The sequence below is a fragment of the Prionailurus bengalensis genome, chromosome C1 (assembly GCF_016509475.1).
Source record: "Prionailurus bengalensis isolate Pbe53 chromosome C1, Fcat_Pben_1.1_paternal_pri, whole genome shotgun sequence".
Lineage (NCBI taxonomy): Eukaryota > Metazoa > Chordata > Mammalia > Carnivora > Felidae > Prionailurus > Prionailurus bengalensis.
Genome location: NC_057345.1, coordinates 466,928 through 478,599, shown reverse-complemented (window position 1 = coordinate 478,599; position 11,672 = coordinate 466,928). Strand labels below are relative to the sequence as shown.

General features: G+C 54.2%; 1 protein-coding gene across 6 annotated transcripts; it reads left to right on the top strand.

The window, feature by feature from the left end:
• The first annotated feature begins 984 nt into the window (after positions 1-984).
• On the top strand, positions 985-10,183 carry CCNL2 (cyclin L2). 6 transcript variants are annotated; one of them, XM_043573524.1, is made up of 11 exons: positions 985-1,341; positions 1,688-1,762; positions 2,027-2,136; positions 2,946-3,066; positions 4,054-4,118; positions 6,595-6,694; positions 6,898-7,002; positions 7,087-7,228; positions 8,726-8,834; positions 8,908-9,000; positions 9,166-10,183. In XM_043573524.1, the coding sequence occupies exons 1-11, from the start codon at positions 1,042-1,044 to the stop codon at positions 9,518-9,520; spliced, it is 1,575 nt and encodes a 524-aa protein (XP_043429459.1). In that variant the 5' UTR covers positions 985-1,041; the 3' UTR covers positions 9,521-10,183. The 6 variants fall into 6 exon arrangements, 5 of the variants coding, with proteins under 5 accessions (XP_043429459.1, XP_043429458.1, XP_043429462.1 ...); XM_043573523.1 differs by having other exon boundaries at positions 987-1,341; positions 8,723-8,834; XM_043573527.1 differs by lacking the exons at positions 985-1,341; positions 1,688-1,762; positions 2,027-2,136; positions 2,946-3,066; positions 4,054-4,118 and adding exons at positions 4,720-4,833; positions 5,936-6,186 and having other exon boundaries at positions 8,723-8,834.
• The last annotated feature ends 1,489 nt before the right edge of the window (positions 10,184-11,672 follow it).

The following is an 11,672-nucleotide window of genomic DNA, read 5'->3' as shown; positions in this document are numbered from 1 at the left end:
TACTCCTCTGGTACAGATGCGATAGCAGTACTGCTGTCAGATGACGTTAAAAAAAAGAAAAAGAAAAAAAGATAAAAACCCTGAGAGAGCTAGGAGTAACTGATGAGGAAACAGAGGCTCAGGATCAAGAGGGGTTCACAAATGCACAAACCCCTTCGAAGGCTCCCCACCGGAAAATAAAGTCCAAGCTCCCTCCCACCCTCCCGGGGCCATCCACCCTGGCTCTCTTTCCCCCGATCCCGGGAAGAACTAAGGCCTTTTCCCATGCTCCGCAGAAACATCGAATTCAACGTTTACAGTTACTTTTCCCGTGGCCCCCGTTTGGAAGGCAAGAATTTCAGGAATCTGGTGGCAACATCTGCACCCCAAGGATAACGACCACGCCAGCTGTCACGTATCAACTCCGGCAAACCGCACCCCATGGCTGCGGGCGCGGGTTGGAGACAACTCACCAGCACGCGCACCAATCTTTTCATCCTGTCGACCGGCCACCGGAGGCCTCCGCGGGCCCTGCTCCCACGCCCCGGGCAGCCCGGCTCTCGGGACGCAATCCCGGCGGAAAGAAAGCCGCCACGCCCCCGCACGCGCCCTCACGCAAAGGTGCCGCGCCCCGCCGGTCCGGCGCGGGGTCGGCCTACCGCGCGCAGAATCTCTCAGGATAGGCCGGACCCCGCCCCCCCAAGAAGCCCTGGGGCTGCGGCGGGAGCTCCACGAGCTGCCAAGGCTTTGTGCCGAAGGTTCGGACTCGCCGGGCAGGGCACCGCCAGTACTGCTTCCGGGTCGGGCCGCAGACCCTGGTCTCACCCGGGCGCCGCGGGGTCCCCTGGGTAACGAGCCCGCCCCCGCCCTCGCGGGGTTCCGGCGTCGACGTCTGTCGCGACGCTGACGGGTAGATTGCCCAGCCAATCGCGGCAAGGCGGCGCCGGGCCGCCCGCCGAACGAACCAATGGCACGCGGAGGGGGCGGGGCAGTCGTGGCTGTGGATCGTCGCGAGGAGCCGCCCTGCCGGGAAGGAGCCCGAAGGGGAGTCAGCGGCACAAAATGGCGGCGGCGGCGGCGGCGGCGACGGTCGCGGCTGGGACTCCGGGGCCGGCTGCCACCGCGGCAGCGGTCTGCGCCCCGGGGTCGGGGAACGCAGCCCCCGGGTCGCAGGGGATGTTGATCGGGGACCGGCTGTACTCCGGGGTGCTCATCACCTTGGAGAACTGCCTCCTGCCTGACGACAAGCTCCGCTTCACGCCGTCCATGTCGAGTGGCCTCGACACCGACACAGAGACCGACCTCCGCGTGGTGGGCTGCGAGCTCATCCAGGCGGCCGGCATCCTGCTCCGCTTGCCGCAGGTGAGGGCGCGGCCGCGAGCCTGAGGCCGAGGTAACCGCCGCGCCGGCTCCGGGGGGAGGCCGTCGGGCCCTTTGTTGGCGGCGGGGCCGGGCCTGGCGCCGACCCCCGACCCCTCCTCGTCCCCGCAGGGGCCCCGGGCTCCGCGCCGATCCCGGCCCCGCGTCTCAGCGCTGCCGTCCGTCAGGGGCGATGAGGGAGGCGAGGCGGTGGGGCGCGAAGAGCCTGTGCGGACTGGGGACACGGCTTAGTGCCTGCTCCTGTGTCCGTCGCCCGAAACCAGGGGACTGCGCTGCGAAAGCCTTGGGTCGCGGCTTTAGAAGTGAGGGGAACTCTTCTCTTTTCCAGGTGGCCATGGCTACAGGGCAGGTGTTGTTCCAGCGATTTTTTTATACCAAGTCCTTTGTGAAGCATTCCATGGAGGTAAGCGTGCTCCCCCGTGTCTTTCCCGCGGAAATCCACCGAGGGAAAACCTGGGCTGCTGTTGGCGGGTTGCTCAGAGGAGCGAGAACCTGCCTTCTGGCTGGGGTGCTGTACGTGAGGGGTTGGGGAGCCCCCGGGACTCGAGTGGCCTCTTGGAAGCGGCCCTTGCGGGGGTGCCCCCGCTCGCTGCTCTGCCGCGCTGTTGAGGCGGCGGAGGGTCTCGGTGGAGGGAACCCACCTGTGTGTGCGATGCTCACCTTCCAGCACGTGTCGATGGCTTGTGTTCACCTGGCCTCCAAGATAGAAGAGGCTCCGAGACGGATACGGGACGTCATCAATGTGTTCCATCGCCTTCGACACCTGAGAGAGAAAAAGTAAGTAAGCGTTGGTGTGCTCGTGTTCGCCGTTAGGCTGCGCGAAGGTGTCTGGGTGTGGGGTGCTAAGCTGCGCCCGGGACAGGGCCTGCGGCCCAGGAGGTCCGCACCGGGTGCTGTTCCTGAGCGAAGGAGCCGCGGCAAGAAGGGCAGGGCGCTGTGGCTACGGTTGCGGGACCCTGGCCTCCTGGTGTGCCCACGCCAGTCTCTCAAACGCTCTGGAGCTGTGTCCTCCGTCTCCGCGCTGCTGCCCTCACGGGCCGGGTGGTGCTTTGTCTCGAGGACCGTCCTGTGGGTGGCAGGGTGTTTAGCAGCATCCCCGACCTCTCTCTCGGTCGTGACGGCCAAACCGGGTCTCCCGACGTGGCCCCGGGATAGCAGAATTGCCCCCCGGTCGAGCACCACCGCCCGGACGACCCAGACTGTGCTCCTCAGGCTGACGCGAGTCCTTTGGAAAGCGCAGCCGCTGGCTGTTTAAACGGTCTACGTCTGTGGTTGTCGGTTTTCCATTTCGTCTACGACGCACGACACTTGCGTCCTGAGCCGGGTGACGTGCTTGTGTGATGAGGCCTCGAGATCTTCCGCTCAGTGCTCGTCGTGCGTCTTGGGCTGGTCGTGGAAGGAAAAGAGTACGTTTAGCGCCGGGGTTTGTGGAGGAGCCTCTGCTTGTGTTAAAGGAGACGAAGCGAGCTTCCTAGGCCGCGTGTATGGTGTGGCGTGTGGCGTAGACTTTCACCGGTTGGCGGTCATCGGGGTTCGAGGGACTGTTCTGTTTGACCCTTACGTGGACATGTGCTTTGTCTGTGTAGGAAGCCTGTGCCTCTGCTGTTGGACCAAGATTACGTTAACTTAAAGAATCAGATTATAAAGGCAGAAAGACGAGTTCTCAAAGAGCTGGGTTTCTGTGTCCACGTGAAGCACCCTCACAAGGTGGGTATGTGGCCCTGCTGCCACGTGAGCCCACCTGAGCCACTGCTCCGTTGTCACCAAGGTCGAAAACTCTGAAGAGGACTAGATGTATCCCTGATGTGGTTTTCCAGTTTCTATCTAAAACGTCAGAACGGTTACTTGTTAGTCTTCTCATACCGTTAATTTTAGTGGTACGTGTTTGAGAGTTCTGGAAATGGCGTTAAGTTTGAGTTTCCACAGAGAGCGATGAACTTGTAAAAATGGAATCTGTCAGTTTATGTTTTTCTTTCCCGACAACTAATTTTCTGAAGTTGCTTTAGTGATAGCCTTATTTCCTCTTTTGGGGGCACTGGAAGGATTCTGAACCCTCTGTTTGGAAATGAGCTAAAGCAACGCTGTGGCGCGTGTCCGCCGAGGAGCGTGGCTGCCGTACGGCACCAGGGGAACTTTTATGTGACACGCACACAAATTTCTTTAAAAAAAAAAAAAAAAAAAAAAAAAGACTGCAATTTGCATCTTTGCTTTTATTCCCCCTTTTTTTTTTGGTGCATGTTTTCGTATCTTTTCTCTCTTGCTTGTTTGACTTTCTGGCATTCATTCAAATTCTTGATAAGTTACCGTAGTTTTTAGAACTTTTTTTTCACACCGTGTCTTGTGTAAGTTGGTGACTAGGGTGCAGAGATGTTTAGGACAAGCTGATCTCACTGGTGGAAACTATGTCGAAGATGAGAATGAGAATCAGCCTTGTGATGGCCATGAGAAATGAGGCCGCCTCTGCTGTGGGAGCAGCCTGGTCCTCACGTGCTTTTGTGCTGCCTGGGTTCGACAGCAGGTAGCGGGGCCTGTCAGCAAAAACTCCCCTCCAGCCAAACTGTGCACCGGGCATTTGACCAGGAGCCACCCCTGGGATCTAGCATGAGGCTCATGTTTGCTGCATGGACGCTCTCAAGATCTGGCTTCTGGCTTCTCGGCGTTCTTGGTAATAACTGCCTGACCTGTATCTTCCAGATAATCGTTATGTACCTTCAGGTGTTAGAGTGTGAGCGTAACCAGCACCTGGTCCAGACCTCATGGTGAGTTTACTTTCCTTGTTTTATGAGAGCAGCAAGGGCAGTGCAGGAATATGTTGATTTGAGGCACTTGGGCAGTGGGTAGTCGGTCCCATGACTTGATTGTGGGCTGGAGTTGTCTGAGTGCCCAGTGTTCCTGCTGTGTAAATTCCAGTCAGCCTCCCCAATATATCAGGCACTGGTGTAACGGTAAGGTGGCCCATACCCTCCCCCGACCCTCCAGGACAGCACTTACTGGGCTTCCCTTTGGGGGCGGTTGACTTGGCACGTCACGATCTTTCCCACGTCGGTGCCAACGTCGATGTAGTGGTCCTGTATCTCCTGTGAAATTGCTTCCAACTGCCTCTCGTTAGAGAGGATCTTACGGGGAGAGAGAGGGTTAGGATAAAGTTTTTCGGGGGACCGGTTTTAACGATGCATATGTGCTAGAAATGAAGCCCAGGGTAACAGTCAGTGCTGGGTGCTTTGTGAATTTTTTCCACCGAGTTAAGTCTGTAAGGGTCATATTTTTGCTGCCTGAATTGTCTGGTGCTATGCCATCTCTAATAGAGAACCCATTTTGACTTTTCTTTTCTGTACTCTTTCAATCAAAGGGTAGCCTCTGAGGGTAAGTGACTAAGACTTCTCCTCTACTGTCCAAGCGCTTTGGTGCAGGGACAGCGGCCGTCCTCAGCCAGTCCAGTGCAGGCTCTCCGCCGAAGGCCGGCTCTAGACGGTGGTATGCTCTCGATAGTATAGTGCTGGCCGACTGCTGCTGTGGTTCTCTGCCGGTTGTGCTTCTTGTAATCCTCTGTCGTGCTTTGGTAATTGTATCGATTAGAGTTAACTGTCTTGACTTGAATTTTGTCCCTTTAAAACTGCTGTTCTTGTGCAATAAAGATGCAGTACCTTTCTCTTAAAAATTGTTTCTACGGAAAGCCGTTAAGAATTGGCTGATGGGAATTCAGACTTCAGAGTGGGATTATGTCATTATTCCTGGAAGTCCTAAAGTTGCTCTTTTCAGCAGCTGAGTATTGACACGTTTTAGTAAAAGGTGTGCATCTTTACATTATTTCATGGACACTTTTTATATTGTAACTTAGATGTACAATAAGTTAAAATACACGTTTCAGGGACTTCATTTGTTTTGTTTTTAGGATTTAAAAGTTAGTAGATTAATGTTCTGACTGTTTGAGTACTGAACATTTATTAGAACCAAAAAAGTTACTGATGGTTATGTTGATGAAGTGTTTGAACTGTTCAGTTGAATTGCTCTGAGACCTACGGCCTTGGTGCCATCACATGGGTTTTTCCTCCATTACCTCTCGGTGCCTGGAGCAAGGGCTTCCAGAGCCAGGGGCCACTAGCTGGCGTTTGTTGACTGTATCACTGAGAAATCGGGAGCGGGTCTGTGTGTTCTCTTCGCCAGGGTTTAGGGCAGAGGTATTGGGGGGGTGGGGGGGGGTGGGGGTATCAGTCAAATCCGGCAGCCTGACTTGGCTCCCCTGTGGGTGTGGCCTGATCTTAAGGCTCGCCGGAGTGGGATACGTTAGGAGCAGTAAATGTATGATCTAGTTGACTGTCTTCTCTTGGAATTCATCTGTCGTTTTTGCAGTATTGATGAAATTAATATGAGATCTGATTTTGGTCTAGTTTAGAGAAACAGATCTAAAAGAAAATGTTGAAATGTAGCCAATTTTAAAACCCTTAAGCTTATTAAAAATGCAAATGTTTTGTATTTTTATATCTTCTAAAGTACAGTGTTTTTTAAATGTATTGATTATGATGAAACTTGTAGTGTTTTGTTGCTTTTGTCTGATTTTATGAATGTTCATTTTAAGACTCCTTATTGAAATGGGACAATTTGGAAACGGTTCTTTGATAAGCCTGAGAAGAGGACTTCCCTTTGGGCATTGAGTCTTCCTCTGCATGATGTTCCCATGCACCCAAGGGTGTTTTCCCTTTCCAAGTGGACTCCGTCACGGAACGAGAAGGGCCAGACCCCGAGCGCCTCTTCAAGGAAAAGGGACACGAGAGGACGGCTTGTCTCCGAAGAGCCCTCGCAGGCTGCCTGCTCAGCCCATTCATTTGAGTTTGCATGTTTCTCTGCACTATGGATTTTGAGCATTTAGATTCCTTTCATCAAGTACATTTCAACCGCTACGGTAGACCTTTTTTCTCTGAGGCATTGTGCTTTGCACGAGAGCAGCCAGAAGTTGAGGGAAAAGTAAAGTTAAAGTCGGTTCTCTTTCATGGCAACACGTGTTGTCTGACATTCAGCCAGCTTTTTAGATTTTTTTCCAGTAATTTCCCTGTTTTCCTATCCTGTCCTCAACAAAACCCAGCTAGAATGTCTCTCCAGGAATCCTGAGCCTCACAGGACTGTGTAGCTCTAAGCCTAGGAGTAGACTGCGTAGAGTAGTGGTCTTGTGTAGACGGCGCACACGGGTATCCGGGGGGCGCCCGGGGCGTTGCAGTTCCTCCTGCCTTTGGTTTTCAGGAATTACATGAACGACAGCCTTCGCACAGACGTCTTCGTGAGGTTCCAGCCTGAGAGCATCGCCTGCGCCTGCATTTATCTTGCTGCCCGGACACTGGAGGTCAGTGTTGTGCCAGCACAGGGGATCCCCGTGTGATTCTTTCTCCAGTCTCCATTAAGCTTCTATGTAGCGTCCTTCAGATTATGCTCATCAGTGCCAATAGAAAGCATGTCTCGGTGACCGGCAGGCTTGTATTTTCTTGCCCTGAGAATCTGATTGGCCATGAAGAGAAGTATTGACAGGGATGCTATTTGTGTTTACAGATCCCTTTGCCCAATCGTCCCCACTGGTTTCTTTTGTTTGGAGCAACTGAAGAAGAAATTCAAGAAATCTGCTTAAAAATTCTGCAGCTTTATACCCGGAAAAAGGTTCTATATTTTTCCATGTAACATACGCATTTGTGTTTGACTAGAGGTATCTGGTTCTGAGTAAGTGGAGTTTGACTCTCATAGGTTGATCTGACACACCTTGAAAGCGAAGTGGAGAAGAGAAGGCACGCCATCGAAGAGGCCAAGGCACAGGCCAAGGGCTTGCTGCCTGCTGGCACCCAGGTCCTGGACAGCACTTCAGGGTTCTCACCTGCCCCCAAGCTGGGTGAGTGTTGGGGTGTGTGGCCCTCCTTTCCTCCAGATTTCTTAGAACTGTGTCTGCTGCTGGCCTGAGCAGTCTGTAGGCACCAGGGTCCCCAGCAGATGTTTGGTGATCTTTGAAATGAGAGGCGTGCTCCTAAAGGAGTTTTCGTGGCTTGTACGTCTTCTTTTTAAGATTTAATTTGTTTTATTAAAAGTAATTTTGTAATGTTTACTTTTTATTTTTAGTATTTTTTAAAATGTTTATTATTTTTTGAGAGTGAGAGAGAGCGTGAGCAGGGAAGGGGCAGAGAGAGAGGGAGACATCCAAAGCAGGCTCCAGACTCCGAGCTGTCAGCACAGAGCCCGATGTGGGGCTCAAACTCATGACCTGAGCCGAAGCTGGACGCTCAACCGACTGAGCCACTCAGGCACCCCTAATTGATTTTTAAATGTTTATTGATACATTTTGAGAGTTCGTGTGTGTGAGCTGGGGAGAGGCAGAGAGAGAGAATCCCAAGCAGACTGGGCTGTCAGTGCAGAGTCCGATGTGGGCCTCAAACTCACAAACTGTGAGATCATAATCTGAGCCAAAATCAAGAGTCAGATGCTTAACCAGCTGAGGCATCCGGGTGCCCCTAAGATTTTATTTTGAAGTAATCTCTACACCCAACGTGGAATTTGAAATTGAAACCCCGAGATCAAGAGCTGCACGTTCCACCAACTAAGCCAGCCAGGCGCCTTCCTTCCTTACGTTTTTATTAGCAAGAGACGTGGGCAGGCTTTCCAAAATGCATTTGTTTATCCAGCCCACCTAGTTAGCTACTCTCTTGATGAAAACAGCATAAATCTGGAGCAGCAGATTCTGTTGTCGGGGCCTAGAGTTAAGCATGCTGCACATCCCTAGTCCCTGAGGGAAGTCAAGTGAGACAGGTGGCCTTTCTGTATCTTTCAGGTGCGTGTTTAGGTTCTGAGTCCCAGGCCGGGAACGGGGAGTCTCCACAAGTCCCACAGAAGTGGTGTTGTCTTGCTCTGCTAGTGTGCTTCTTGTTAGAACGGTTTTCTGATAAGAAACTTTGTTTTTAAGTTTATTTTTTGAGAGAGGGGCACAGAGACACACAAGCGTGGGGGAGGGGCAGTGAGACAGGGGGACGGAGGACCCGAAGCAGGCTCCAGGCTCCAGGCTCCGAGCTGTCAGTACAGAGGCTGACGTGGGGCTCGAACTCATGACGTGTGAGATCACGACCTGAGCCAGTCGGACTCTTAACTGACTGAGGCACCCGGGTGCCCCTTAAATTTTTTTTTTATGTTTATTTTTGAGAGTGAGTGGGGGAGGGGCAGAGAGAGAGGGAGACACAGAATCCGAAGCAGGATCCAGGCTCCAAGCTGACGTCACAGAGCCCGACGCTGGGCTGGAACTCCTGAAGCATGAGATCATAACCTGAGCCAAAGTCTGACGCTTAACCGATCGAGCTCCCCAGGTGCCCCTCTCTATAAGAAACTTCTTGATTCTTTCTAGCAGAATCCCCCAAAGAAGGTAAAGGAAACAAGACTTCCCCCCTGTCTGTGAAGAACGCCAAGAGGAAGATGGAGGGCATGAAGAAAGCCAAGGCTGACAGCCCGGTGAACGGGTGAGTACCCAGCAGGCTGTTGGGGTCGGCCGGAAGGACTTCAGGTCTGTAACTGCTCTCCCTGTGTCCTCAGCTTGCCAAAGGGGCGAGGGAGCCGAAGCCGGAGCGGGAGTCGTGAGCAGAGCTACTCGAGGTCCCCGTCACGATCTGCTTCTCCTAAGAGGAGGTATGTGCTGCGCAGGGCCCATCCGGGACCTGCACCTGGCAAGGGGGGGGTCTTTTCCCCAGGGTGGCTAGAGGGGGTGTGGCTGCCCCTCGGGAAAGTCACTCCTGACCCTGAGGTGGTTGGGGCAAGTGGTCATCTGCTTGGTGGTGGTGTCCTTCCTAACAGGAAAAGTGACAGTGGCTCCACGTCTGGCGGGTCCAAGTCGCAGAGCCGCTCACGGAGCAGGAGTGACTCCCCACCGAGACAGGCGCACAGAGGTGCTCCCTACAAAGGCTCCAAGGTAAGGAGCTATCGGAAGTCTAAGGACTGCAAGTACCCCGCCCAGAAGCCACACAAGTCCCGGAGCCGGAGCTCCTCTCGCTCTCGAAGCCGCTCACGGGAGCGGCCAGATAATTCTGGGAAATACAAGAAGAAAAGTCATTACTATAGAGATCAGCGAAGGGAGCGTTCTCGGTCTTACGAGCGAACAGGCCATCGCTACGAGCGGGATCACCCTGGGCACAGCAGGCATCGGAGGTGAGGCGTGGGGCTCCCAGAGCGCTGCCCTTTGACCCTTGGTGTGCACACCCCGGTGTGACTGGCCCTGTGGTGAGACTCTTTTTGGAAGCGGCTGTTGACTCTGGACCTTGTGATGAGTTTGGAGATGGAATCCAGAGGCCGGCGAGGTGCCCTTTAGGCCGGCCTGGGCACGGCGCACAGCTGTGCCGGCACAGGGCCCACCTCAGCAGCAGCCCCGTGGCTGCTGGATGTGGACGTCCTGGTGGTGTGGCTTGGTGCTAACGACAGGCTGTGTCTTTACTCCCGTACCGATACTGAATTACGTTAAACCAAGAAAATGACTATTAGAATCTTTGCCTATATTAGGTTGTACTTATGTACATATTTTGCAGCATTTCACAATGAGAAATGGCCTTAATAGCCCCTTATTCTCTATCCACCTTGTAAATAAACATGTGTTTAATACAAGTTAAAGCTATATATGAAAACTCAGAACTTGAATTCCGTCAGCTTAAAACTTGTGTAGAGAATTCGGATTTTTAAAATGTGAAGGTATTTAGATCTGTGTTGAAAGTCGTATATTTTTATCTGTGCGATGCTGAGTGCAGGCCACCAGCTCCTAAATAGAGAAGTTTCCTATATATGCATTTTACGTGGTTAAATAAACAATTCTCTCTACTCAGGACATTTGGACGCTGAAGAACGTGTAGTTTGTCATTCTGCTTGCTTGTCCCCGTGCACAGCCTGCGGCACCGTCCTCGTGGTGTGTCTGTGCTGCCGGCTCTGATCTCATTCCGGTGTTGCATTTCGTGTTGAGCTCCTGTGCAGCTGGTTTTCCCTGGAAGGCCGGTCATGAACCTGAGCCATCTCTGCTCTGACAAAGGCTGCTTCCTTGGGGGCCAAAAAGGGAAGGTTGGAAAAGAACAAAATGCTTCTGGAGTCCTCTTGCTCTGGAGGGTCAGCGTGTCTGCGTCAGGCTGGTGGCAACCAGGCAGGCACTGGGAGCATCAGACCTGGGGGGTGTCCCGCAGAACAGGGGTTTGGTGAGCAGGGAAGGTCTTGGGGTTGTTTCCCAGTCCTGTCTGAGCTGTAAGGATGGGGAGGGCTGTTGGGGGCTTGTCCTAGGCCCAGCATCTTCCCAAACCAGGACCTCCAGGTGGGTGTGAGGCAACTGGACATGGCCATCCTAGTGTCACTGGCCCTGGAGAAAGGTGCCCGCAAGTCAGGCAAGTCCAGGAGCTGTGGAGGTGGCAGGGTCGGCACCTAGGGTCCGGGAGGCTCGCCCTGATGACCAAATCGTGAATGCCTGAGGAGGCTGTGCAGCTGGAGTGAGGCACACTGCGGGTGCGTGGGGGCATGTCAATAGACCTTCCTACTTGGGAACCCGAGTGACACCTCTGGCCGCCGCTGTCACGGAACGGGGCCTGTTTCTGCCATCCGCTGGCCTCTTCTCCACTCAGTGCTTCGCCAGGTTGGGGCAGGGGGATGACCCGGCCTGGCCGCACCCTGCAGAGACCCGCTGGGAGCTCCTTCTGCAGGGGCAAACTTCGGAGCAGATCCAGGGACTCCGAGGGCCACCCCCCCTCCCCGTGCCCCTCTCCTACCTGGCCCCCTGAAGGTTCACTATGGGGATCCTGTCCATCCTTGCCAACCTCAGTGAGAACAACGGAACCCCGGCAGCCCCCTACCCCGAGGCGCGGCGGAACCCAAACCACGGAGGCCGCTTTCGGTTTTCGGCAAGAACTAAAGTTTCTAATTTTTCTTCCCACGGCACAGGAAGGCAGTCGGCTTTCAAAAAGGAAAAAATACGTATCCCCCTAAGCAAAAGGCGTCGTGCTCTCCCGCGTTAGAGGCACGGCCGCCTTCACTGATCCAGTTTCGTGGGTCACTGATCCAGTTTCGTGGGCAGAGGAGGCTGCTGGGCCCGCAGCCCCGCGGGAGTCCTGGCGGGCCGGGCGCCCCGGCTCTGCCTAGGCTCTGCCCCAGCACCCGGCACGGCGCCCTCTCCCCCAGCGAGACCACTCCCCAGGCCACGGAGGAGGGGCCGAGGCCCTTCGCTTACAACCCCAGTGGGTCACTTCCGTCTTCCAGAGAACTCTTTCCGCCGCCGGGCCAACGCCACTTCCGCCCGCCCTCGATGCCAGGCCGCCGGCTCATCCGGAAGTAAAGCGGAA

Bases quoted from the DNA above. Each gene is read 5' to 3' on its own strand.
- CCNL2 (XM_043573523.1), top strand. From the start codon at position 1,042: ATGGCGGCGGCGGCGGCGGCGGCGACGGTCGCGGCTGGGACTCCGGGG. The intron at 4,119-6,594 runs GTGAGTTTACTT...TTTGGTTTTCAG, and splicing joins CACCTGGTCCAGACCTCATG to GAATTACATGAACGACAGCC. The intron at 7,003-7,086 runs GTTCTATATTTT...TGACTCTCATAG, and splicing joins AGCTTTATACCCGGAAAAAG to GTTGATCTGACACACCTTGA.